At 44.1% G+C, this 25,003-nt stretch overlaps 1 protein-coding gene across 1 annotated transcript in view; it reads left to right on the top strand.

Annotated features, from left to right (window-relative positions):
* Positions 1 to 25,003, top strand: part of STK31 (serine/threonine kinase 31) — a 58,508-nt gene that overhangs the window by 5,981 nt on the left and 27,524 nt on the right. Inside the window, exons 2-12 of the mRNA XM_084858556.1 lie at positions 1,941 to 2,052; positions 2,127 to 2,179; positions 2,442 to 2,540; positions 3,822 to 3,896; positions 4,465 to 4,623; positions 5,070 to 5,425; positions 8,603 to 8,798; positions 10,638 to 10,753; positions 15,579 to 15,738; positions 17,850 to 17,972; positions 23,262 to 23,441. Of these exons, the coding sequence (XP_084714682.1) occupies positions 1,989 to 2,052; positions 2,127 to 2,179; positions 2,442 to 2,540; positions 3,822 to 3,896; positions 4,465 to 4,623; positions 5,070 to 5,425; positions 8,603 to 8,798; positions 10,638 to 10,753; positions 15,579 to 15,738; positions 17,850 to 17,972; positions 23,262 to 23,441 (1,581 nt within the window). The 5' untranslated portion in view covers positions 1,941 to 1,988. The remainder of the gene's footprint in view (positions 1 to 1,940; positions 2,053 to 2,126; positions 2,180 to 2,441; positions 2,541 to 3,821; positions 3,897 to 4,464; positions 4,624 to 5,069; positions 5,426 to 8,602; positions 8,799 to 10,637; positions 10,754 to 15,578; positions 15,739 to 17,849; positions 17,973 to 23,261; positions 23,442 to 25,003) is intronic.

The following is a 25,003-nucleotide window of genomic DNA, read 5'->3' as shown; positions in this document are numbered from 1 at the left end:
GATGGTCAGAATTATAGGCATCTGGTACTTTTCAGCAGCAGCAATTCCCTTTCTTTGCCTGAAAATAACAAAGTCCAATCTATAGCAGTGGTGTATAAAAAAAGTAAACATGGAAATAACATTTTTGCACCTCTGTTTTAGCTAGGAAAAGCAGAAATTGCATTGGGGTTGAGGGGAAGCAAGCCTGCTAAAACACTTGGTATTGCTTGCTTGCAAATTGAACTGTATTGGAGGGTGTAGGGCTGGGGGAATGAAATCTGCAGCACATACTTGCTGAAGCTTCTTGATCCCTTTGCTATTGGGTCAAAATTCCTGTTGATCTGCAAAAGGTGCTGTTTGGATTCCTGTTGAAATCAGTGTGAAAAGTTGGTCATCATGACTAAGTGAAGCCTCATTAATTTCAATGGGAACCAGGTTTAATCAACTTAATCTGGACCTAATCCGATCAAATGTTTTTGTTTTGTTTTTTAAATCCAGCATTTTCCACTTAGTCCCTTTCTACACTAGGAATTGAACTTCGGTTGTTTTACTGTAATCCCTCTCCTAATTACATTATTTTGAAACATTGGGTTGGGGGTAGACTCAGACATTTTGTCTCCCCACCTGGCTTCAAAGAGTGCAGACTTACACCACCACCAAACAGTGACAACCAGGTGGAACCACAAGCCAATTTCAGCACATTTTTCTGCTGTTAATGCACACCTTCCATTGGAACACAAATCAAAGTAGGAATTCTGCAGTACAATTGGCATGCAGGTGATGAGGGCTACAGTCTTATACATGCTTAACTGATAGTGTCAAATAAGAATTGGGTTTTATTTTGTGGGCAGTGATGAGTTTATATTGTGACTGGTCTAATTAGAGATGCAGAAGTTTTAATAAGGTTGTATTTTATTAACAAACAAACCCTAATGTAAACAAGGTTAAGAATGGTTGTGACATGATTGATCAAACTGTTTGAGCCTGCAGAAGCGTAGCATGGTAGATGTTTAAAGGTTTGCTTTTTTACTTGATCTGATCAAAAGCGAAGTTTTTATTCAGCTGAGCATTGTATATTTATTTAAAATATCCTATCTGAAAGGTTATGAGGTTGCTCATAAAAGAGAACATAGGAATGTTCTTAAAAGGCAATGGTGCCTGATAAAAGTAGTGGGCTGGGTGGGGGGAGGGGGGATGATGTAAAATATCCACTCCCTGGTCCTTGGATCAGGGTGGACAATGTGAAGCCTAATTTCAGTGGAGGCTAGTGGCAGTAAATTTGGGGCAGGAAATTTGCTCCGGGTTTCAGTCAGAACCACTCAGAGCTCTGAAGGAGCTATCCAGGGTATGGAGTACCTTGGATAGTTCCTTTAGAGTTCTGACTGGTTTAGAGTGAAACCTGGAGCAGATTCATCATCCCACTGACACTGCCTAATTTCATGCAGCCCTTGCCTAATTTCAAAACACCTCTGCAAGCAATTAGTTCGGACCTCAGGAGCGAGCAATCAGTCTGTCTCCTGGCAGACTGCTGAACAGACATGGGAGGAGTGGGAGTGGTGGTGGGGAGATCGAGAGGGAGATAAAAGGAGATGGCAGAAAGAGAGAGAAGGGAGCTTTGGCTTCATGCTCCACCGGCATACAGCTCCTGATGGACTATCCCCAAAGGATTGTGGCCTTTGAGAGAGAAAAGGTTCCCTTGTCATAGATGTTACTGCCTGCTGGTCCAGCTCTCTAAAGGTTCTGCAGTGGGGGAAGTAGCGCCCTGGGATCAGGTAGCACCAGACGCTTTTGTCTCCTGGGGGTGTTCACTGTGTGGCTCCTGGCTCTAACCAGCAGCGGTGGAGACTGAGGAAAGCCCTGGGAGGATCAGGAGAGGTGGGACAATGATGTAAAATGTCCACATCCATCCACAACTCCAAAGTTGTTATTAAGATGCGTTGTATCTCCTGTTTAATCAACAGCTTGGCACTCTCCATAGACGGCTGGTTCTGTAAACCATTGTTCTGACTATGGATTGTTTGCATGCCTTCAGTTCTACGAATATGGAGGAGAATTCAGCATATAATAATAAAGGTACACTTATGAAGAGAATATTTTCTTTTCTTAATGCTGAAATCACGAGTTGACTTAATTTTTCTCGCCCATAGTTGAAAATGTAATCGGCTGTCATGTTGAAGATGCTGTAACGTTCTGGGCACAGGTAAGGTCAAGACTGTGGGGGATGGTGGGAAGGCTTGCTGAATCAAGTGGGATCAGGGTAAATCATGCCCAGTGGGAGCGATTGTACCTTCAAAAGTAGAAATTATTCATGATTAAAATTGGCAAAAGCCAGTCTCTGTTCACAGATTGATGAATGCACCTTCAATCTGTAGCACTGCGGTATTGGTAGTGTGTTCTTCAAGTACTCGGGGTAAAAGCTTTTCATGTGGGCCTTGTCTTTGATCTCAAGTTTTGTCATTTAGAACATGAATAGACATAATGGCATCTTGAAGACTGGCTGTGCTCTGGCCAAGATCTGTCCTCAAGCCAGCCCGGTTTTTGGCAATCCAGATCTTACCAAGGTAGGTTGTATGTATAGTTTCAATATAGTACAGGGGTTCGCCATGCAGGGGTCACGGGTGCCTTCCAAGAGCCGCTCTGGCCTTTCCTCCCCCACCAGATGCTTTCCTCCTGCTTCTGCTGTTGGTGCCACCGCCACAGTCTTTCTCCTGTCTGCTCCTGCTACACGCACCACCTTTCCTTCCCACTGCTGGTGCTACTGCATGTGTGCTGCTGCAACCTTACCTTCCTCTTTGTCACCACCATGCGCTGCCTTTCTTCCCGCATCCCCGGTCGCCTCTCCTTTCCTCCCCTTCCCACTGCTGGCGCCTTTCCTTCCTCCCACCTCCCCAGTGCAGCCACTGTGGCCTCCCCCCCCCTTTGCCTTTCTTCTCTCCCCATGCTGGTGATGCCACCACTCTCCTGCAGCTCAGGAGATAAGGTGAGCATGGCAGGAATTGTGGGGGAGTAGAAGAGGGTTGTGAACAGGAGAGGAAGAAAATTGCAAGCAGAGAGGAAGAAGAAGGTCTGTGCACCCACCCACCCCAACAACCATCTTTGGTGATGCCTGTGGACACATTTCAAAAAGTAAAATATGCCTGCAGACCCAAAAAAGAAATGTAGGGAATATTTTCCTAAGAGATTGTTTCTGTATTTCCTGAAATGTCCAACTTTTGGGTGGAAAAATTGGGTGAAAAAAAGCACAAGATTCCCCCCACACACACTTCTGTGCTTTTTTCCCTGGGCCTTCATATCTCTGCTCCCACTTTCAGGATTAGTTTGCTGGGTGGTGTGGAGAGTGGGTTGTTGTTCAAGAAAGCCCTCTTGGGCACACAAAACTACTTGTGAGGTTTTTTTGGGACCCAGACTAAGATATTAAGGGTGGAAAAGCGATGATCAATCCAACTGTGGTGGCTGTTGGATTGTTCTTTTTTTGGCATTCTTGGTTGATTTCCAAACTTTTAATTATGAATTTTATTTTTCCTTTGTTATGATAGTAACATTTTTGGAAGCAGGGAATGGAGCGTCAAATTCTCCTACGTACTGTGTGTAAATTCTATTGGCAATGCATGTGAGCAGGTTCCTTAAGAATAGTTGCATAATTCTACATCAGTAGACATGTTTGAAAACTAAAGGCTACTTCAAAAGGCAGCTCTGTGTCTGTAGGTCGACTGCCACCTGCACACTACTGTATAAATCACTGAAGTATAAACATCTGGAAGAAATTACTCAGTGGATTGTTTTGACTTTAAAAACAAAATATGCAGACTTATGAAATGATCTGTTTTTCTTTGCATCTGCAGATCTATGGAGGATGCTTTTCTGAAGATAAGTGCTGGTATAGATGTAAAGTGCTGAAGGTTATCAGTGATGAAAAGGCAAGGAACACCTTCTGAGAGAATAGCTACTCAACTTGATTTTTCTTTAATAACTTTGGAAATACAGTTTGTGTTTATGTATAAAAGCAACTGAGAAGTAAAATGTAGATTCTGCAAGTTGCAGTTTTTTTAAGTTCAAATCTTAGTTGAACTTAATGCCATTCATGTTGATGATTCAGATTTCTCTGGCCTTGTTTTAGCACTGCATTTTAAAACCTGCTAACTTGGATTTGGATAAATATGATGCAGACGACTCAAATAACAACATAGAATTAACATTTTTTTCTTTAGGCTGTTTACTTCTAATATTAATGGGTAGATCTGAGCAGAGATGCTTCCTTTTTAGTAGATAACATGCTGCAAGTGTTTGGCCTTCTTGAACCCTCAATCAGATTCTTGACTCCTCTTTTTTATATAATTAGGCTACAAACTTATATGTATTCTTATCTGAGAGTAAGTCCCACTGAACTCAGTGGAGCTTACCTCTGAGTGGACATATATATATAGGCTTGCACTGTTGTAAATTATAACATCAATAGACAACGGGCTTTTATTGTTGTCATTGCAGTGCCAGGTATTATATATTGACTATGGAAACTCTGAGATTCTCTGTCGATCAGAAATAGTTGAGATTCCAGCAGACTTGCAGTTTCCTAGTGTGGCAAGGAAGTATAGACTATGGGGATTACAGATTACAGCTAATCAAGATTTAAATCAGTTTGACCAGGTGAGCCAGACTTTTTACATCTCTCTGAATGTTTAGTGATCAAGCAATTTCCATTCTATTGGTGGGGATCTATAGAAGATACTTATTTTTGAAACCAGGAAGAAAAACATCAGATTGATTTCCTTTGCTTGAAAGTTGCTAAATACCTTGGTTTGAGAGGTTTTTGTGTTCTTCTAGAAACCTTGTAATAAGCTGACATTTGCCTTTAGTTGTAGAATTTAGGTTAATGTAGGTAAGGTTATAACCTCTCCACCTTTTTGATTGTAAAAATCATAATTTAGAACTACGTGCATAGCTATGTGGTATTTGGTGGGTTTCCTGCATTGGCAGGGACTTGGACTAGGGGACCTTTGATGCCCTGTCCAAACTCTACACTTCTATACTTGCCTGGTTTATAAGACCTACTTTTTGACCTGTTCCATAATGTTTCTAAACTTATTTTGCAGGGTAGGAAGTTTTTGAATAGCTTGATTTTTGAAAAAGAAATGAAGACAAGATACAAAGCCTCATCTGAGGATGGGACCATTGTGGTCCAGGCGGAGTGTGGCCTACTGGATGTTGGGGAAGAAATGTGTAAGAAAGGTTTTGCTGAGAGATGCAAACCTCCCCTAAATAATAATGCCTACGACACAAAAACAGATTCCTCCATATACCAATCCTGGAATGCAAAAGCTTCAGCACCCCTGTGGGCTATAAGAGGCAGCCCTTCAGTGAACAATAGAGTAAAGAGGAGCTTTGGTGATCATGTGCCTCTGAATGGCAGGAGTGAGAATAATGCTTCAAACCATGTGCCGTTTATCAAGTAAGTCACAGCAGGGTACCTGTCGGGAAGTGTTTTCTGAGGAGTGGCTTGTGAAGAGTCAGTGCAATGAACCTGATTTGCTTGTAGCAATGGCAAATGGCAAGTTAGTTAATTAAGCCACGATTTGCTGGGTCGTATGTCCAGTGTGTGCTGCTGCCACTTTGCATAGTCAACCTCCAAGTGGAGGTTGTTTTGTGATGTGCGAACCTGGACACTATGGGTTATTTGTGGGTTAAACAACACACAGTCAACCTAAAAACTCATCGTAAGTTAACTGCATTGTTTAACCCATGAATAACCCATAGTGTCCTGGTTTGCACATCGTGAAACAATCTCTGATTGTGCTGACTGGAGGGTGATTATGCAAAGTGGCAGTGGCACGTGCTGGGCACACGACCCAGCAAATCGTGGGTTAATTTACCCACCTTTTGTCACCATTTCATGCAAACAAGACCAGTGGATGCTGGAGCACAAGCCTACTGGAAATCATGGCCTGTTCACTAGCAGCTTGTCCTTTTTATATCACCAATGTTAGTGAGTTTTGGTATGTTCTGGCTCACATTAAATTGTGTTACCAGATTCTGCAGGTTGGTGTGTGGAAGGCATCCCTGCAATGGGTCGACTCCCTCAGGAAAAGCGGGGGCCATGTGAAAGAGTTTAGTGTAGTCTGCCAGTCCTCGACTCCTCCCTGCCAGTTTGTCTCTGCTTTTTGCCCACCATAGAGCTTCTCTCCTATATGCTGCAATTTTCTGCAGCTCAGTCCTCTTCAACTATTCTGTTTATACTATTTACCTCTTTAGAATCTTTATCTCTTCAACTCATTTCTTCTCCATATGTGTGTGTGTGTGTATTTCCTTTTTGAGCTCTCTTTGGCCTCTACGCTGTTTGTTCTGCTATACTTTGTCTTTGTTATGGCTCCTCCATGCTTCTTAGATGCCCAGTCTAAGCTAAGTGGGCCTGTGACCTCGGCCCCACATCGAAACTTGATTTCACCAGATGCCTGCTGAGGGAGAGGGCTAGTGAGAATCAGCCTGCCAGCTCTGGCTACCTGCTAAATCTCACAAACGTTGCTACATGTGGCAACAGCCCAACCTAGAAGGAAGCGGTCATGGCTAAGGAAGTCAGGGTGTCTGTGTCCTTGGACCATTCCACCCTCTCCCAAATTGATCCAGAGCCCCTCATGAGCCTAAACTTGGGGTTGGAAGACAAAGGGATCGGGGCCACCAGTATGAAGGACGACCACCTTGACAAAGGGGAAGGGTGAAAGTTATTTGCGATTCCTCCCCAGCAGATTCACGCCAAACGCAATGGGCGGCCATTTTAAATGTTAGTTCACTTTCAGTAGCAAGGATGAATTCTCTCCTCTTCCCCTTCATACTTCCCAGACAAATGGAGCCCAGTGAGTTGGTTCCCCCCCCATCAGTAACATCTCGCAAATTGATAAATCCAGACAAAGGACAACTTAAACCTAACCATAGCTTGTTTCAACCATCACAGCTTCTTCATCACCAAGAAAAAAAGAAGGTCCACCTTCAACCAACCCCAATTCCTTCTTCGACACTTCCACAGACTCCATTTATCGGTCCCCAGGGAGGGCAGTAAAACTCAAGTGAGAGGTGGAACAACTCAGCCGTGGAAAAACCACAGGCCTGATGGAACTATTTCACCTTTTAGGTGAAAACCTAAAAGCATAGAGTTCTTCCGCCAATCTGACTCCCTTTCATCCCTCAGCTATGGGTTAGAAAGTTTTCCAGATCCATGCTAACCAAGTGGCCCAACAGGTATATTTTTTTTCTGCCTACGAGGCTTCACTCCTTCCTAAATGTTTAAAGGTCATGGCATTCTCCACCAAGTCAGCAGCCACCTTTTCACCAAGGCCTCAGTAGCAGAAATATGTAAGTGACTTGGGCTAACCCAAATTCTTTCACCAGGCACTATAAAATAGAGATACCTCGGCAGAGGCATCCTTCGGTACCAGGGTTCTCCAGCAGGCAAGTGGTTCTCAATAGACTCAGTACTTACAAGTTTTCCCACTTTAATTGGCACTTAGCTTTAGCATATCCCATTGTAGGGATGCCTTCTTCACACCAACCTGAATAATGCAACATTGGTACTTACTGAGAAGGCTGCTTCCGGGGTGGTGTGCAGGAGACATCCTGACCACACCCTAGCTCAGGTTCCTGAATCTAATGCATTATCCACCATGATCGCCTGCCTCTGTAACTTCTGAGTCAGGCCTTCACCTTGGGTTCTAATTTCCTTTTATGTATCTGTCCTCCCTGAAAAATTTTCTCCTCTCCTCTGTGGTCCTTAGGGTTTTGCTTTTATATTGGGGACTTTTTTCCCTGATCTGTTACTGAATTGTAGTCGTGGATGGAACTGGCAGGGACCAGCAGGATACACAAAACTCTGTCATATGGTACCTGCTTTTCCTGGGTGATAGAGTTAAGCCATTGTGGGGCTGCCTTCTGTACACCAAACCAGAAGGAACCTTCTTGGTAAGTGCCAATGTTCCATTCCCCCCCGTCCCCCTTCTAGGCTCTTCTGCGAATGCTACTGTATCTAACACTAGTTACAATCTCCTTTTGAGACTCAGGGCTAAACTACACACTACATTAAATGCATAGCACGTACCTGATCCTAACTTTTAAAAAACCTATTGTAAGATCATTATTGGGACCAATAATGATTGGGATGACCCTCACAGGCAGGTAAGGGGTTGATTAAACCTTCCCACCCAGTTCTCTACCTGGATTTGCCCCCTCCCCCATCTGGAGGATAAAGAGGGGGAAAAACTTAAACTGGTGCCAATGCAGTGGGGGGTGGAGACGATAAATGCTAGCTAGCAAAAAAAAACACACGATTTTTCTGAAGGGTCTTGGAGGGCAAGGGTGCTTCCAGTTGGAAGACTCCTAGTGCTAACAGTCAGAAGGCATTGTACAGGTATTCCATCTTTTCTTAACATATTTTTTTTCTGGAAAGAAAAAAAGATGGAAGAAGTGGTGGGAAAAGATGAGAGGGGTACAGACAAGAGGAGTACAAATGGAAGGCTAATGTCTGGACCCCTTGTAATGTTCCATAAATAAAGCAATCAGTTGCACCATAAAATCCTCATCTGGAAGCACCGAGAATCTCTTAAAGCTTCTGTAGACGATTGTTGTCCTTATTTTTCAATAGGGAGAAAATGGTGACGTGTGACTTTAGAAGGGTGTCAAACATTAGCCTGGAAAAAATCAAACAGGATCAGAAAATGATAGAGGAGAATGAAAAGCTAAAAGAAGAGAAAGAGGCTGCCAGAGAGGAAAATAGGAATCTTCTCCATCAGCGTGAAGAACTGGAATCAAAAGTTGAGGAACTTACTTACAATCTTGAGGTATGGTGCTGCATCCCAGAGTTATTGAACTGATAGCTTTATGGTAGTGAGCTGGTATCTCCTATTGCTGAAATATAATCAACATGCAGAAGGTGTTGCTTTTTCTTTGGTTACTGGGAGAGGAGGCCCTTAGATAAAAAATGGTCTACTTGCCCCCTCTTGCATGGTTGCCCTGCTGACTGCCTTTAACAGACAGAAGGTTGGGGCTTCTAAACCTAACAGGTGACAAAGGTGGGTGCCTGAGGCAACAGAATCCCAAATACTTCCCCCTCTAAGGCAGCTTTCCCCAGCCTGGTGCTTTCCAGAGGTTTGGGACTACAACTCCCATCTTGCTGGCTGGGATGATGTAGTCCAACACATCTGGAAGATACCTGGTTTAGAAAGGTTCCTCTAAGGCAGGCAGCCTTCAGATTTCTGGGATCTACTTTGTTTTTTACTAGAACCCCAAGTGGAGCCTGGTGCAAAAAACGTAGGGCCAGTTTTCATGTAACGACAGCCCATGGGTCTGTCCCATGGGCTGTCAGGGATGAGTGGAACAGAGTAGGCAGTGTTGCCTGCAGTGCACCAGCCACTTCAGCTTTTAATCAACGACCTACAATTGTCTCACTCGTAGGTTGTTGAGTGTGATGTGCGAAACCAGAGTGCTGAATTGTTTAGCGGCTAAATAACCCAGTGGTTAAGCCAACAAGCTGCTATACAACCCAGAGCTCCAGATTCACGCATCATGCTCAGCAACCTATGACCTGGCCAATCATAGGTTGTTGATTAAAAGTGGAAGTGCCTGGCAAGCTGCAGTAGCACTCCTGCCATGCATGACAACCCATGGGCTGTCATTATGTGCAAACCAGGTTATAATTAGAATGAAAGAATTCTGAACTCGGAAATAATGGAGCTCATAGTCCTTCTATACAAAATGCCACTCCTAGTTACCCCAAGCTTTCTTCATTCCATCAGTATAATTTTAGGGTGGGAGTCCTTTTGTTCCTGCTATTCTTAAACAATTGGGGGTCAGAAATCCTTAATAAACTACTGCAAATCAGCCAGAGATCTATCTTCTCCCACCCCTGCTCTAGGGGTACCAAAGCTGCCTTCCGGTTCCTTGGGACATCATCATGGAAGTTGTAGTGGCAATTGTGCTAGTCTCTCCATTTTCCAGATTGTTTCCCCTTACATAAGAGTCATGCCAGATCAGACCAGAGGTCTATGTGGTCCAGCACTCTGTTCACACAGTGGCCAATTAGCTGCCCAAGGGAAATCCACAAGTAGGACATGGATGCAGTAACACCATTCTACTTGTGTTCCCCAGTAACTGGTATACAGAGGCATGCTGCCTTTGTTACTGGAGATAGCATATAGCCATTATGACTAGTAGCCATAGATAGCTTTATCCTCCATACATTTTTCTAATCCTGTTATTCCATACAAGTGTATGAACTGAAAATCTGTGTGTGTGATCTGCACCACACCACACCGCAATTCCAAAAGTGTTTTGTCCTAATTGAGGAAAGCATTTTGCGAAACAGCTACTTCTAATTTTGTTGTTGTTGGTAAAAAGGAGTTCATGCCTAAAGAGTTCAGTGCTTCTAAACGGTTCTTGGATGAAAGGCTAGGTGCCCTGCAATCATGGTCTGTAATTCCGAGCTCCTTAGAGGGAAAGGTGTTTATACAAATGTAACACACGCTAGCATAATTCTTAAAGCCAAATCTGTTGCTGCCATATTTTCTTAATTCCGTGTTTGCGTACTGGTATTTTTGACAATGGCTTTTTAGCCTCCTTTGGCATTTAGCAGAAGCTGTGTAACACTAGTGGGCTAATACTTTCATTCGTATCCAATGCAGAAAGAGAAGAAAACTTACAAGGAATCCCTTGAGTATTTAGAAAGCGTTCTACGTACCTATGTAGGAACCACAGTAAGAAGCTTGGCCGCCAAATTCAAGAAGCTGAAAGAGGCGAGGTAGAGTGTGCATGTTTCTAAACTGAGCTTCTTTTCCATCAGTGACTTTCAAGTGTGCTGATCCACATTGGAAGTTAAAAAGAACAACCCCTTGATCTAGGATTGCTTGGAGAAGAATCTTTTGTCTTTCAAAACAGACTTTAAAATTGGTCCTGTTAATGCAGTAGCACAACAACATTTGCTTGTCAGAAATGGTCAGAGAACTCAGATTTCAGTTGGAACATAGTTGTCCTCTTTCTCTGGGGCTTAGGGCTTGGAGAAAACATTGCTAGGTGCCTCAAAACGACCATCCACATGGTGTGACAACACCTGCGTTTTGAAGGTTGGCCACAGGCTAGGACATCTGGAATTTTTTTCAGTGAAGATATAACCTCAGAAGTATGAAGATGTTTAGGTAGATTAATTGCACATTGTGCAGGAGTGGAGCTGGGCGGGGAGGAAGGGATGGTGCAGGACAGCAGTTGGAGAAAAAGGGAGGCCATACCTTTATTAGGTACAATGTACAAGTAGCAAGGCAAAATGGGTAGGCAAGGATCCTGTTTCTGACAACTTGTGTGCTGTAAGAATTGAATGTCCCAGCTGGGCAGATGTTGGATGGCTGTTGATAGCTCAGGTTGGAGAAGGCTGACTTGAGCTGTTCCTGCAGCTGGTGCCTAAACACCTGGGGCTGGAGTGATGGGGTCAGGCCCTGAAGTGGACAGGCCCATCCTCTGTAGCCCTGAAGCCCTCGAGGTCGCTTCTTTAAGTGAGGGAGTGGGGAGCCTACCCCCAGTCGCCTCTATCTCAACTAAGGTTACTGTCTGATGCCCTTGTGCCAGGTGTAAAATGCAGCAGCAGTCGCGATGTAGGGAATAGACCCAGAGGTTGATCAGGGAAGAGTAGATACTCGTGAGAGTGCAGTGTTGAAGGCAAAGACCCTGTGACCAATGAAGCCAGTTGTGAGTAAAATGCCTTCAGAGCCCTGTCAACCAGTGCTAGGTCTACTGCAACATGCACCATGACTTAAAGCAATAAAATAGGACAGCAATGATAAGTGACAAAGGGGGCTGGCCGGCCAAGGGCACAATGGCCAGGTTTGTGGAAGTCCTCCCTTTTTTGTTGTTGTTGTTCAGTCGTTCAGTCGTGTCCGACTCTTCGTGACCCCATGGACCATAGCACGCCAGGCCTTCCTGTCCTGCGCTCTCTCCCGGAGCGTGCTCAAGTTCATATTCATTGCATCCGTGATGCTATCTAGCCATCTCATCCTCTGCCGTCCCCTTCTCCTTTTGCCTTCAGTCTTTCCCAGCATCAGGGTCTTTTCCAGAGAGTTTTCTCTTCGCATTAGGTGGCCAAAATATTGGAGCTACAGCTTCATTATCTGTCCTTCCAATGAGCACTCAGGGTTGATTTCCTTTAGGATTGACTGATTTGACCTCCTTGCAGTCCAGGGGACTCATAAGAGTCTTCTCCAGCACCACAGTTCGAAAGCATCAATTCTTCGGCGCTCAGCCTTCCTTATAGTCCAGCTCTCACAGCCATACATTACTACTGGGAAAACCATAGCTTTGATTAGACGGACCTTTGTCGGCAAGGTGATGTCTCTGCTTCTTACTATGCTGTCTAGGTTGGCCATAGCTTTCCTCCCAAGGAGCAAGCGTCTTTTAATTTCATGGCTACAGTCACCGTCTGCGGTGATCTTGGAGCCCAAGAAAGTAAAATCTGTCACTGCTTCCATTTCTTCCCCTTCTATATGCCAGGAACTGATGGGGACAGATGCCATGATCTTAGTTTTTTTAATGTTGAGTTTCAAACCAGCTTTTGCACTCTCCTCTTTCACCCTCAACAAGAGGCTCTTTAGATCCTCTTCGCTTTCTGCCATTAGGGTGGTATCGTCTGCATATCGGAGGTTGTTGATAATTCTCCCAGCAATCTTAATTCCAACCTCTGATTCATCCAACCCGGCATTTCTCATGATGTACTCTGCATATAAGTTAAATAAGCAGGGTGACAATATACAGCCTTGTCGTACTTATTTCCCAATTTTGAACCAATCGGTTGTTCCATGTCTGGTTCTTACTGTTGCTTCTTGACCCTTGTACAGGTTTCTCAGGAGACAGGTAAGGTGGTCTGGTACTCCCATCTCTTTCAGAATTTGCCACAGTTTGTTGTGATCCACACAATCAAAGGCTTTAGTGTAGTCAATGAAGCAGAAATAGACGTTTTTCTGGAATTCTCTTGCTTTCTCCATGATCCAGCGAATGTTGGCGATTTGATCTCTAGTTCCTCTGCCTCTTCGAAACCCCACTTGTACTTCCGGTAGCTCTTGGTTCACATACTGCTGAAGCCTAGCTTGCAGGATTTTGAACATAACCTTGCTGGCATGTGAAATGAGCACAATTGTGCAGTAGTTTGAACACTCTTTGGCATTGCCCTTCTTTGGAATTGGAATGTAAACTGACCATTTCCAGTCTTGTGGCCACTGTTGAGTGTTCCAAATTGGTTGGCATATTGAGCGCAGCACTTTAACAGCATCATCTTTTAGGATTTTAAATAGCTCAGCTGGAAGACTGTCATCTCTGCTAGCTTTGTTGCTAGTAATGCTTCCTAAGGCCCACTTGACTTCACTCTCGAGGATGTCCGGCTCAAGTTCAGTGACCGCACTATCATGGCTATCAGGGACATTCAGATCTTTCCTGTAGAGTTCTTCTGTGTATTCTTTCCACCTCTTCTTAATCTCATCTGCTTCTGTTAGGTCCCTGCCTTCTTTGTCCTTTATCATGCCCGTCTTTGCACAAAACGTTCCTTTGAGATCTCCGATTTTCTTGAAAAGTTCTTTAGTCTTTCGCATTGTATTGTTTTCCTCCATTTCTTTGCATTGTTCATTTAAGAAGGCCTTCTTGTCTCTCCTTGCTGTTCTCTGGAACTCTGCATTCAGTTGGATATATCTTCCCCTTTCTCCCTTGCTTTTCGCTTCCCTTCTTTCCTCAGCTACTTGTAAAGCCTCATCAGTCAGCCACTTTGCTTTCTTGCATTTCTTTTTCTTTGGGATGGATTTCGTTGCTGCCTCCTGAACAATGTTATGTACCTCCGTCCATAGTTCCTCAGGCACTCTGTCTATCAGGTCTAATCCCTGAAATCTATTCCTCACCTCCACTGTATATTCATAAGGGATATGATTGAGGTCATACCTGAATGGTTTAGTGGTTTTCCCTACGTTCTTCAATTTAGGCCGAAATTTTGCAAGAAGCAGCTCATGATCTGAGCCACAGTCAGCTCCAGGTCTTGTTTTTACTGACTGTATGGAGCGTCTCCATCTTTGGCTGCAAAGTACATAATCAGTCTGATTTCGATATTGACCATCTGGTGATGTCCATGTGTAGAGTCACCTCTTGTGCTATTGGAAAAGAGTGTTTGCTATGATCAGCATGTTCTCTTGGCAAAACTCTATTAGCCTTTGTCTTGCTTCATTTTGTACACCAAGGCCATGTTTGCCTGTTGTCCCGGTGATTTCTCGACTTCCTACTTTAGCATTCCAATCCCCTATGATGAAGAGGACATCTTTTTTTGGTGTTAGTTCTAGAAGGTGTTCTGGGTCTTCATAGAACCGATCAACCTTAGCTTCTTCGGCCTCAGTGGTTGGGGCATAGACTTGAATTACTGTGATGTTGAATGTTTTGCCTTTGATTCGTACTGAGATCATTCTGTTGTTTTTGAGATTGTACCCCTGGACTGCTTTTCCCACCCTTTTCTTGACTATGAGTGCTACTCCATTTCTTCTAAGCGATGCTTGCCCGCAGTAGTAGATATAATGGTCACTTGAATTAAATTTGCCCATGCTTGTCCATTTTAGTTCACTGATTCCCAAGATGTCGATGTTCAATCTTGCCATCTCATATTTGACCACCTCCAGCTTACCTTGATTCATTGATCTTATATTCCAGGTTCCTAAACAATATTGTTCTTTACAGCATCAGACTTTCTTTTCACCACCAGACACATCCACAGCTGAGTGTCCTTTCGGCTTTGGCCCAGCCACTTCACTCTTTCTGGCGCTACTTGGAAATTCCCTCTGCTCTTCCCCAGTAGTATATTGGACACCTTCTGACCTGAGGGGCTCATCTTCCGGCGTCATCTCTTTTAGCCTTGTGATACGTTCCATGGGGTTTTCTTGGCAGGAATACTGGCGTGGGTTGCCATTTCCTTCTCCAGTGGACCACATTTTGTCAGAACTCTCCGCCATGACCTGTCCGTCTTGGGTGGCCCTGCACGGCATAGCTTATGGCTTCACTGAGTTACGCAAGCCCCTTCACCACAACAAGGCAGTGATCCATGAAGGGGATTGATTCAGTAGCTGTTAATAAAAGGAATGAAGTATACTTCCAGCCTTTCTAAACCTGATGACCTGGCCATGCTAGCTGGGAATGATGGGAGTTGCAGTCCAAAACATATCTGGAGGGCACCAGGTTGGGGAAGAAAGGCTGGCTGGGCTTCTGTGTCATTGATATGCCCATAAAATAATATATACTTCCAAACAAATTTAGGTTTGATACCTAAACGACAGTATTCTAACTTGGCAGGCTGCACTATATCAAACCTTTTGTGTTTCCTTCTATACTAGATACGAGGATGTAAATTCAGACAGTCTGGCATAACAAGGTGGATGGCATAAGTCATTCCAATGTTTATTTGGTAAAAATAACTATTTTTCTATGGTTTTTCCATACCATTTTCCTGACATCTATATATTAGTTTTGATTGTGTCATACATTAATAAAAATGGGCATAAAACTATTTATATGGCATTTTAAAAAAATTCTCTCTTCATTTTCACATATCTTTCACCCAGGCAAGACAGTATAGGTGTTCGTTTTGGAGAAGACCTTTCGGAAGCTGTAAACATGGTTACTGAAGGATGTCTTGGAGCTCCTCTAGCTTTGGAAAAGCTGGAGAAGATGTGGATAGACTATAACACTTCTCAAGAGGAAATACGCGTATGCAAATATGTGGTGTGTGTGGAACATAATCCATAATGTCCTAGCTTGCAGGCTTTGTTTTTGTTTATAGTTCCTTTTTTTTAAAAGTTATCCCCAGTTATCTGGGGATAACTTCACATGTGCCATGTTTAATGTGTGGTGGAATTCTGCGAGGTTTGCAGCAGTGCAAGGGGTTTGCTAAGAAGAAAAAGGACCTTCTGGTCTGTTATTGCAAGATGTCCTTGCGTCTTTTCCCCATATTTCCCATTGTTTGTATGTCACTGACTAAAGAAAAAAGGACATCTGTAGCTTGGAGCCTCTAAGAACTTGGATAAAGCAGTAAGAATTCCCAAAGGAATACTATTCTCTCATAATACTAGAACCCGGTGTCATCCCATGAAGCTGATTGGTAGGGGAGTCAGGACAGATAAATGGAAGTACTTCTTCACAGAGGCATAGTCAGACTAAGGAATTCCGAATTTGCTACCACAAGGTGTAGTGATGGCCACCAGTTGTCTAAAAGGGGGTTAGACAAATTTCTGGAGGAGAAGGCTGTCAATGGTTGCTAGTCCTGATGGCTCTATGCTACCTCCAGTACGTCTATGTACACCGGTTGCTGGGGAACATGGGTAGGAGGGTGCTGTTGCACTTGTGTCGTGCTCGTTGGTTTCCTATGCGCGGCTGGTTGGCCACTGTATGAACAGAATGCTGGACTAGATGGAACCTGGTCTGATCCAGTATGTCTCTTCTTAGCATGTGCTAGTTATTTGCCTAGTTGCATACAGGTTGAGATCTTTCTTTGTATTGCTCCTTCCTGCAATCTTAGCTGTACTAGCTTGCATTGTAAGCAGGTATATGATAACAGCATTTGTAGGTGCAGTGACATTAGCAAACTGATCTTTGATCCATGCCAGTATCCCATTAAGGTGTGTATAAATGCACATGCAAAGCGGGATTTGTCAGAGTTTTTCCTCGCTCAGCTCAAGCTCATCTTCACACTTGATAAGCATATTAGCCAGTGCACCAATTTCCAGAGGGTAGCTGTGTTGGTGTCTTGCAACAAAAACAACAAAGTGTATTCTGGCACCTTAAAGACTAACACCTTTATTGGGAGATAAGCTTTTGTGGACTATAGCCCACTTCATCAGATGCATGGAGTATTATGGAGAGTTTCAAGTTTTTATACAGTACATGTGGTGGTGAATTGTAAACGGTGAGGGCAGAAAGGAAGTTCAGTGCAGAAAGTACTGGTGGTGGCAATCACATTATTAACTGGTTGTTCACAGTGCAACAGCTACACTGAATGACTACTGTTAATAATGTGAGTCAACAAAGGCTTCTCTCTTCCCTTTTTTAACCCCTCCCCTGTGGGCGGGATTTAGGGGGAAACGGGGGGAGGTTTAGCCCCCCCCCCCCAGGAGTGTCATGGTCCCGATCTGAATTGGGTGTGTGTGTGCCTACACAAGAATAAAATGCAAGAGAAGCCTTGGATCCCAGTGTTGAAAACAACCAGCTTTTGTTATAGATGCATGGATTAGGTTTCCCCTGAGCTCAGTCTGGGAGAGATCCTGCATCTAAACAAAACGCTGTGCGTTTGCTTCCTGAAGCAGTGGAGGTTGGTGGCTCTGATGCCAGTAGGGTGGCAAATCCGCTCCAGTTTTCAGTCAGAACACACTTTGCACTGTGGATAGTTCTTTTAGAGTTCTGACTGGTTCAGACTGAAACCTGGATTTGCCGCCTCACTGACATCGGAGCCACCAGCCTCCACTGCCTGAAAGTTTTCTCTGCTCAAATCATGTGTGACTATGCCAAGGGGGGGGGGGATCTGTAACTCTCCAGATGTTTGTTGCAGGACTACAACTTCCTCAATGCCTGACCATTGTCCATGCTGGTTGGGACTGCTGGGAGTTGGGAGTCCAACACCACCTAAGGGCCACAGGTTCCGTACCCTGCTGTATCTGTTGAGTGTGTGTGTACCTTCCTAAACTTCAAGATACTGTGGGCATTAATGTTGGGACTATAGTTTTTTTCCTTATTTTTCTCTGCTGAGCTTTGCCTCCCCCCTCCCCCTGCATCTCTTGTCTTGCATCTTAAGTGAGAGTTTCAGATGTACATTCCCGGATCTTGCTCTTCTTTCTGCACAGGACCAAGTACAAGCCTTGATTCTTCAGAGGAATGAAGCACAGCAGAAATTGTTCTCCACCGTGGAAGAATTCATTGTGGAAGTTGATGATTTGCCCCTTTCTGAGCGCTTAGAAACATTGCAGGTTTGGAACAGAGCTGCACACATCTCTGTCATCTGTGCATGGTTTTGTTTTCATAACTAGTTTTTAAAGTCATTTTTTAATGTCAGTTTTGTGCTGGAACTGGCTTGTATAAGCAGTAACATGGAAGGGCCTGCCTTCCATGTGGTTCTCCTGATGTTTCTTCTTTCTGCAGGCAAATTGATGCTACGTTCTACCATATCTGGTGATTCCCTGGAGAGTGGCAGGAGGAGGTTTATTCTAGTGTCTCACTGTTCTAGTCCAGGAGGCTAACACACATGTTCTCTCTCTCTCTTCCCCCTGCCCATCTCTTCCCCGTCCCCCTCCCTCTATTTAGGGTGTGTGTATATACATGCACACAGACAACACATCCAGAATAGAATTTGATATATGTGAAAATGTTACATGGTGTTAATCAGCCAGAGCCCTTTGCGTGGGTCAGGATGCTTAAAATAATTTATTTATTATTTATTTTATTATTAAATTTATTAATCGTCCATCTGGCTGGTCACCCAGCCACCCTGGGCAATGTACAACATACAATAAAACAGTTTAAAACAATAAAATTCTACAATAAAAACATTTTCTAAAATACCCTAACCCACCCCAAATGCCTGCCTGAACAACCACGTTTTTAATGCACGACGGAAGCTCATTAAAGAGGGGGCATGACGGAGTTCCCTAGGGAGGGAGTTCCACAGAGTGGGGGCCACCACAGAAAAGGCCCTCTCCCTCGTCCCCACCAGTCTAGCTATCCTGGCTGATGGGAGAGAGAAGGCCATCCGAGGCTGATCTTGTTAAGCGGCCTGTTTGGTGCTGCTGGAGGCGCTCCTTAAGATAGGCTGGGCCGGAACCATATAGGGTTTTAAAGGTCAAAACCAACACCTTGAATTTGGCCCGGAAAACAACAGGTAACCAGTGCAACTCCTTCAGTACTGGAGTGATGTGGTCTCGCCGGCGGCTGCCTTTAATCAGGCGAGCCGCCGCGTTCTGTACCAGCTGCAGTTTCCGAACCGTCTTCAAGGGTAACCCCACGTAGAGCGCATTACAGTAGTCTAAACGAGAGGAGACCAGGGCATGTAGTACCGATGAGAGCAGATGGTCGGGAAGGAAGGGGCGCAGCCTCCGTATCAGATGGAGTTGATACAGCGCTGTCCGGCTCACAGCTGACACCTGAGCCTCCATGGACAGCTGGGAGTCCAAAATGACCCAAACAATTCCACACTTTGCACCTATCTGTAGAACAGGCAGCCTGTTTGACTTATCAAATCATAGTCTTTAAAAACATTCTGCATCTGTTTCCGCTGCCCAGAGGTGGGCAGTTCACCTGGCATAGGTATTTAGGGCTATGTAAAGAGATGTTTCTCTAATGCAGCACAGCAAAAGTTATATTAACCTGTGCCCACAAGATGGCAGCCTCCAAGCATTTTGCAGTGCTGTGCGAGAGCTGCAACAGTGTAGGTGATGTATTCTGGTAGATCTTGCCCTGAATTTTACTGGTAGTCTTACAAGCCTTTATAAAGTTCTGTGAAAGAAAGTACTATTAATCTGTAGTGTCCCATATTCTTGATTGTTTGAACCTGCAGACGTAAGGTTCTTCCACATAGAGGTACCCTAATGTTAACAATCAAAATGAATTGTGGAGCTATTCCATCTTTTCCTCCTCAAGGGATTTTAGAAAAAAGATGGAAGAAGGGGTGGGAAAATACAGGAGGGCTACAAATGGAGGATGAAGTTGTCTGGACCCTTGTAAAATTCTGTGAAAGAGGCAGTGTGATTGCACAATAAATCCCTCTTCTGGAAGTTTCAAGCTTACTGCATTTTAAGTAAAAATAAACTGTTGTCTATCATTAGATTTTGGAAATGGGTGTCTGAAGTCTTATTAAAACCTTTCAAGCATTTATACTTGGGATGTGTACAAACATAACTCAAGATGGTAGTTAATAGAGTTTTTTTCCTCCTTGGGATGAACCCAAATGCTTATGGGCTTTGCTCTGTAAAATATGTATTCACAACAGTTCTAACACTTACTCAGACATTTGCCTTGTTCTTCCACTAATGCTTCAGAAAATATCACTGCTTCTCTGTAAGTATCTTTTAAAACACTGCATGTACTTTTTTAATGTTGATTTTGTGCCTTTAAAAAAAATGCCATTATTTTAAAGGCTGTACAATTTCTCCAAGAATTGGGAGGGGAAGTTGGGATTGCACAGCCTCCAGCCAATTGGTGCTGTGCATTGCCAACTTCTGCCACAGACCACTAGAACCAATTTTTCCCTGAGTTTAACTTCAGAGAGGAGAGGAATAAATATATCAAACCAAAATATGATGAGTGTGCTCTTAGAGCGCAACAACTGCACCCTTGGTCAATTTTGGGTGACCTGTAAACCACTCATAGACTACACCTAAAGTAAAAATGAAAAACAGGATTGGCTCTACAGGGCTTTAAGAGAAGAAGGAATAAAAACTGCAGATTGTGCTCACATAGATTCTTTTCTATTTGATAGCTTATCTGTGCCAGTCACTAGACTAGGAAGAAAAATGTTGACAGTCTTGAGTGAATACTGAAGTTGAAATTCTCTCTTCAGTTGTACCTAGTAGTCCTGGATCCACAATAGGGCCACATAAATGTTTTTCTTTGTGTACATCTACCTTTTAATGGGACTATAGCTACATTTTCTGGTAGCTTTCTTTCCTGAACTCCGCTACTGCCTTTCCTTTGCAATATGAGACATCCACTTTTGTGGCTGAACTTCAAATAATGCTGTATCCAGTTTCAGTTTCTTTGCTGCCTCTTCCTTTTCATCTAGTTCTAAGAATTAGGAGACCTCTTAATGTAGTTCCTCATACTTCCTACTCTTACATCCTTCCAGGAGGGTATCCTCACATTTGCCTTTGCTTCCCGTTACTGAATATTTTTTTGGCCATTCACATCATTGGAGACTTGCCATGTGTTACTCTGGAGATCCACGATTAGAACTGTCAACTCATTTTACTTTTTTTTTATTGAAATGCAGCTTCAGGGGACTGCCTATCTATTTGCATCTTGGGGGCGATAAGCTATTTTCCTTCCACAAGCAAATAGCAGCTGGGGAGAGGCAGTTCTGAATAGGTCAATGATGTTTGTGGGGAGGAGGATTAAATCGGTGTGAGCAACAAATGGGCCACATGCAACCCCCTATTGCCATTTTTGCCCCCCCCCATGCCTCTACAGTTGCTGCTGTGGCAATTTCAGCAGCTGGTGTAGGGTGTGATCCCAGGGGGTTCCAGGGGTAGGGGGCAGTGGGGCCTCCTGAACCCTGGAAGCTGTCCACCCCTGTTTGAAACATACACATCTTACCGCTGCTCCAAGCAAATTGGAAGTTCTGTCACAGCTGCATTTCAGTAAAAATAAAAAATCTGGGTGGTCCAATTCCATTTTTAGTTGTGTAACATGTAGTTTGTACCAAGGGAAAGAAAGTTGCTTATCTTGCTGCTGATGTTTTTGCTTGAGTGGATGAAATGTTCTCCTAAAGCAGAGACGCCTGAGTATTTGTTTAATTTAAGCAAGATGTGGCTCTGCACCATTCTTCCCAAGAAAAAATAATGTCCCTGTGTATCCAGGATCTTCCTGAACGTACTACATTTTAGCCTCTCCCCCCCCCCCCCATGGTGTATAGGTAGTTGATTTAGAGAGATCCTGGATACTGCAACATTGAATTGCCTGCTTTTGGCCAATTACAGTGGCCGCAGGTTTGTTCCAGTTCAACTAGAAACACAACCACACAACCTTAGGTCAAGCGTTCACAAATCAATTGGTTTATTCAAGCACATAACATATTTAGCAATGAGCAAGTAATAAAAAGCACGACACACAAATTCTCTCTCTCCTACATAGATCATGTCCTGCCCCTCTGGGTTATCAGGTGGCCTGTCCTTTTACCCAAGTAGCAGAGGGCAAAGTGGGGTCAGGTCTCCACAGTGTCAGGGAGCTCATGTCGGACACCTAAATTCATGTCTGCCCTTTGGTTTTGCAGCAATGAAGAGAGTGCAGAGCTTGGGTACTTATGGTCACACTGAGGCATTTAGAATGGCAATTTTGTCTCTGAGCTTGTCCTCTTCTTGCCTTCTCCCTTTCTCTTTCTAGATTTCTGCCCACTGCCCCTCTGTCTGTGTTTCTTCTTAGATCATTTCCCGACTTTTCAGACCTTGGGGGCTCTTTCTAGCCCCTTGATTAAGGGACCTGGTTTCAGTGCACATAAAACCCAGTTTTTCATCAGATTATTTGCTTCTTTATGCCCAGGGAGAGCTGGAGGTGGGTGTTCAAGCCACACTAGAGAAATGCTCGTATAAACAGCTTTCCTATGGGCAAGGTATCTTTATTTTATTTTTATATTTTATTACATTTATATCCCACCTTTTTTTCTCTTGCAAGGAACCCAAGGTGGTTTACATAGTCCACCTTCTCCTCTCCATTTTATCCTTACAACAACCCTGTGAGGTAGGTTTGGCTGAGAGTCGGTGACTGGCCCAAAGTCACCCAGTGAGCTTCCATGGCCAAATGGGGCCTAGAACCCAGATCTCCCAAGTTCCAGTCTAACGCTCTAACCACTGCATCACACTGGCTCTCTTTCTTCATTTTATAATGTGTGAGTGCTTAGTTTTGTGAACTTTTCCTTCACTGCTTTATTTATTGACTAGCAAACAAACCCGGCTTTGTGCAGTTGGAATAGCCCATGACTGATACAGCAAAGCCTTCAAGCAAACTCACAGAGTTGCCAGAGTTGGAGACATTGTGCCTGCCCCATTTCCATTCCTGCTGACAGTCCTAGGCACAGCCCCTGCCATGGTGTACCCCTATAGCCCCCTGAAGGATTGTTCTGTCCACTTCATTCCCCTGATGGACTGCTATATGGGGAGGGGGCAGCCATATAACACTGTCCCTCGGCCTACTAATCTCTGACTTCAAACTGAATGGAATGCAAAGCCATGTACATGTTAGGGAAGTCTGCCCCTAGTGGCTGAAGATGTTGCTGTGTTGAAGCCATGTGGAAGTCTATAATAGAGGATGCATCTGTCTGCCCATCAGTACAGGCTTCAACCACATGGATACGTGTAAATGGTTTAAAAGTAATGTATTTTAAAAACAACTTAACCCCAAGGTGTACACCCCTAGGATTGCCTTAGTATGCATGCCAAGTTTCAGCTGCCTAGGTTTCACAGTCTTGGTACTGATGGGTAGACAGATGCATCCTCTTTTATTATAGACTTCCTCCCTTCCAATCTTGGTGTACTTTGTTTTATATTCTATAGAAATTGCAGGTATCTTTGGAGGCTGCATATGGCCAGGCTCATGACGCAGAGAGCGCTGAGGGAGTATTTGAGAAGTTCTTCGAGTGGAAGAATGCTAAGCTGCAGGAATTCAGTCAGGTCAGGAATGCCACAGATGCTTCCCTGCAAAATCTCGTGACATGTTTCAACAAGATAACTCAGGTAAAGATGACTTTGTGTTGTCTTAAGCAAAAAAACAAAGCTCAGTTGGCATTCAAATCATGATTTTGGGACAAGCTGCAAGTCATGTTATCCGGTGCAATTTTCTTTTTTGTAAAAGCAGCAGCAGAGGCGTGGGGAAGCTATTAACCACAGAGGGAGGAATTTGTGGTCCTGCTAATTTCCCCCTTTGCCGCTAAGAGCAACTCTGGGAAGGGGATCTGGATCAGGGCTGTGGACTCCCACTCCCAGGGCTGCAGCCCCTCACCAAATAGAGTAGGGCGGTCAGATTTCATACTTGCGAGGCCTAGAACTCTGAGATCTGACAATTGGAAGCCTAGTCCAAAAGAATTAAAGAATTCTGAGCCCAGGAATTTGTTTCAAGTGCCAGAACTGAATGAAGGTCATAGTCCTTCCACACACAAGTCCACTCCTAGTTACTCCAAGCTTTCTTCGTTTCAACAGTATAATTTAGGGCAGGGGAAAGTCATTTTGTTGCCGTTCTTGTTAAGCAATTTGGAGTCGGAGATCCTTGCTGCTCTACTGCAAATCACCCAGTGACCTATCAGTAGATCTAGATCTACTGTTTGCCCACCCGTGAAATAGTGACTCTGCACTGTTGCTTTTACAAAAAAAAATTCACATTGGGAGCTCCACCATAATATGTAGTTTGGCTCTTTGAAATAAGGCATTACTGCCTGAATTGATGACTCCTGGACTAAGATTATATTCTTCTGTAGTGGTCTGTGGGAAGAAACTGGATTCGCATCTTGGTTTAAACAGACCACTCTTATCAAATTGATGATTTAACTTTTGCTGTTTTCTTTTCCCAAACATTTTGGCTTTTATTACGAACAGAGTTTTTGTTTATAATACGAAATGGAACCATGCTTATCCTTAAGCTGATCAACAGTACTGTCAGGAGCGCCCTTGCTGCCTTCACTAATCCTCAAGTAGCTAGAATCAACACACAGACAAAAGGGCTATTTTCCAAGGCTTTATTTCCATACAACCTAATAATGCTTACAGATGCTAATGGCCTGAGCCTAAGTGGAAAACTCAATGGAGCAGCCTAACAGGGGACTCTAGCCTTAGGGAATCAGTTGGTCTCTGTTTGGAGGAAAAGCATGGCAACCCACTGAACTTAAGGAGTCGGAGGGGAAAGCCCACCCCTTTCCTGTGGGGCATCAAGGCGCAGCTGTTGTTGTTGCGTCAAGCAGGCTGAGCGCCTCCTCTCTGCGCCTGCTACCTCCCACTTGTCTCTGCGCCGGCGCTGCGCATCTAGAAGCTCAAGTTGTCCTTCCCTCTCCCCGCCAGGGTCACTCTCGCTCTCAGGAATGTGAGCGGGGTGTGTGTGTCTCCCTCCAGCTGCACCTCTGAGAAATGAGTGGGTTTGTCTCCCATGGATTGTATCTCTTCCTCAGAATCATAACTGCTTTGGGACTCTGTGGGCTCAGATCCAACCCTGACAAGAACATTGTGGGTGCAGTCTTCACTCATATTAGAGGAACTCTTTGGCTATGTTTCAGCCTCCATGGGTTTGGAGGGGATGATGCAGAGGCACT

The sequence above is a fragment of the Heloderma suspectum genome, chromosome 5 (genome assembly GCF_057233095.1).
Source record: "Heloderma suspectum isolate Gila_16-S chromosome 5, 16-S_ref, whole genome shotgun sequence".
Taxonomy (NCBI): Eukaryota; Metazoa; Chordata; class Lepidosauria; order Squamata; family Helodermatidae; genus Heloderma; species Heloderma suspectum.
The sequence above is the reverse complement of the archived record's forward strand: the minus strand, read 5'-3'. Positions and strand labels throughout refer to the sequence as shown.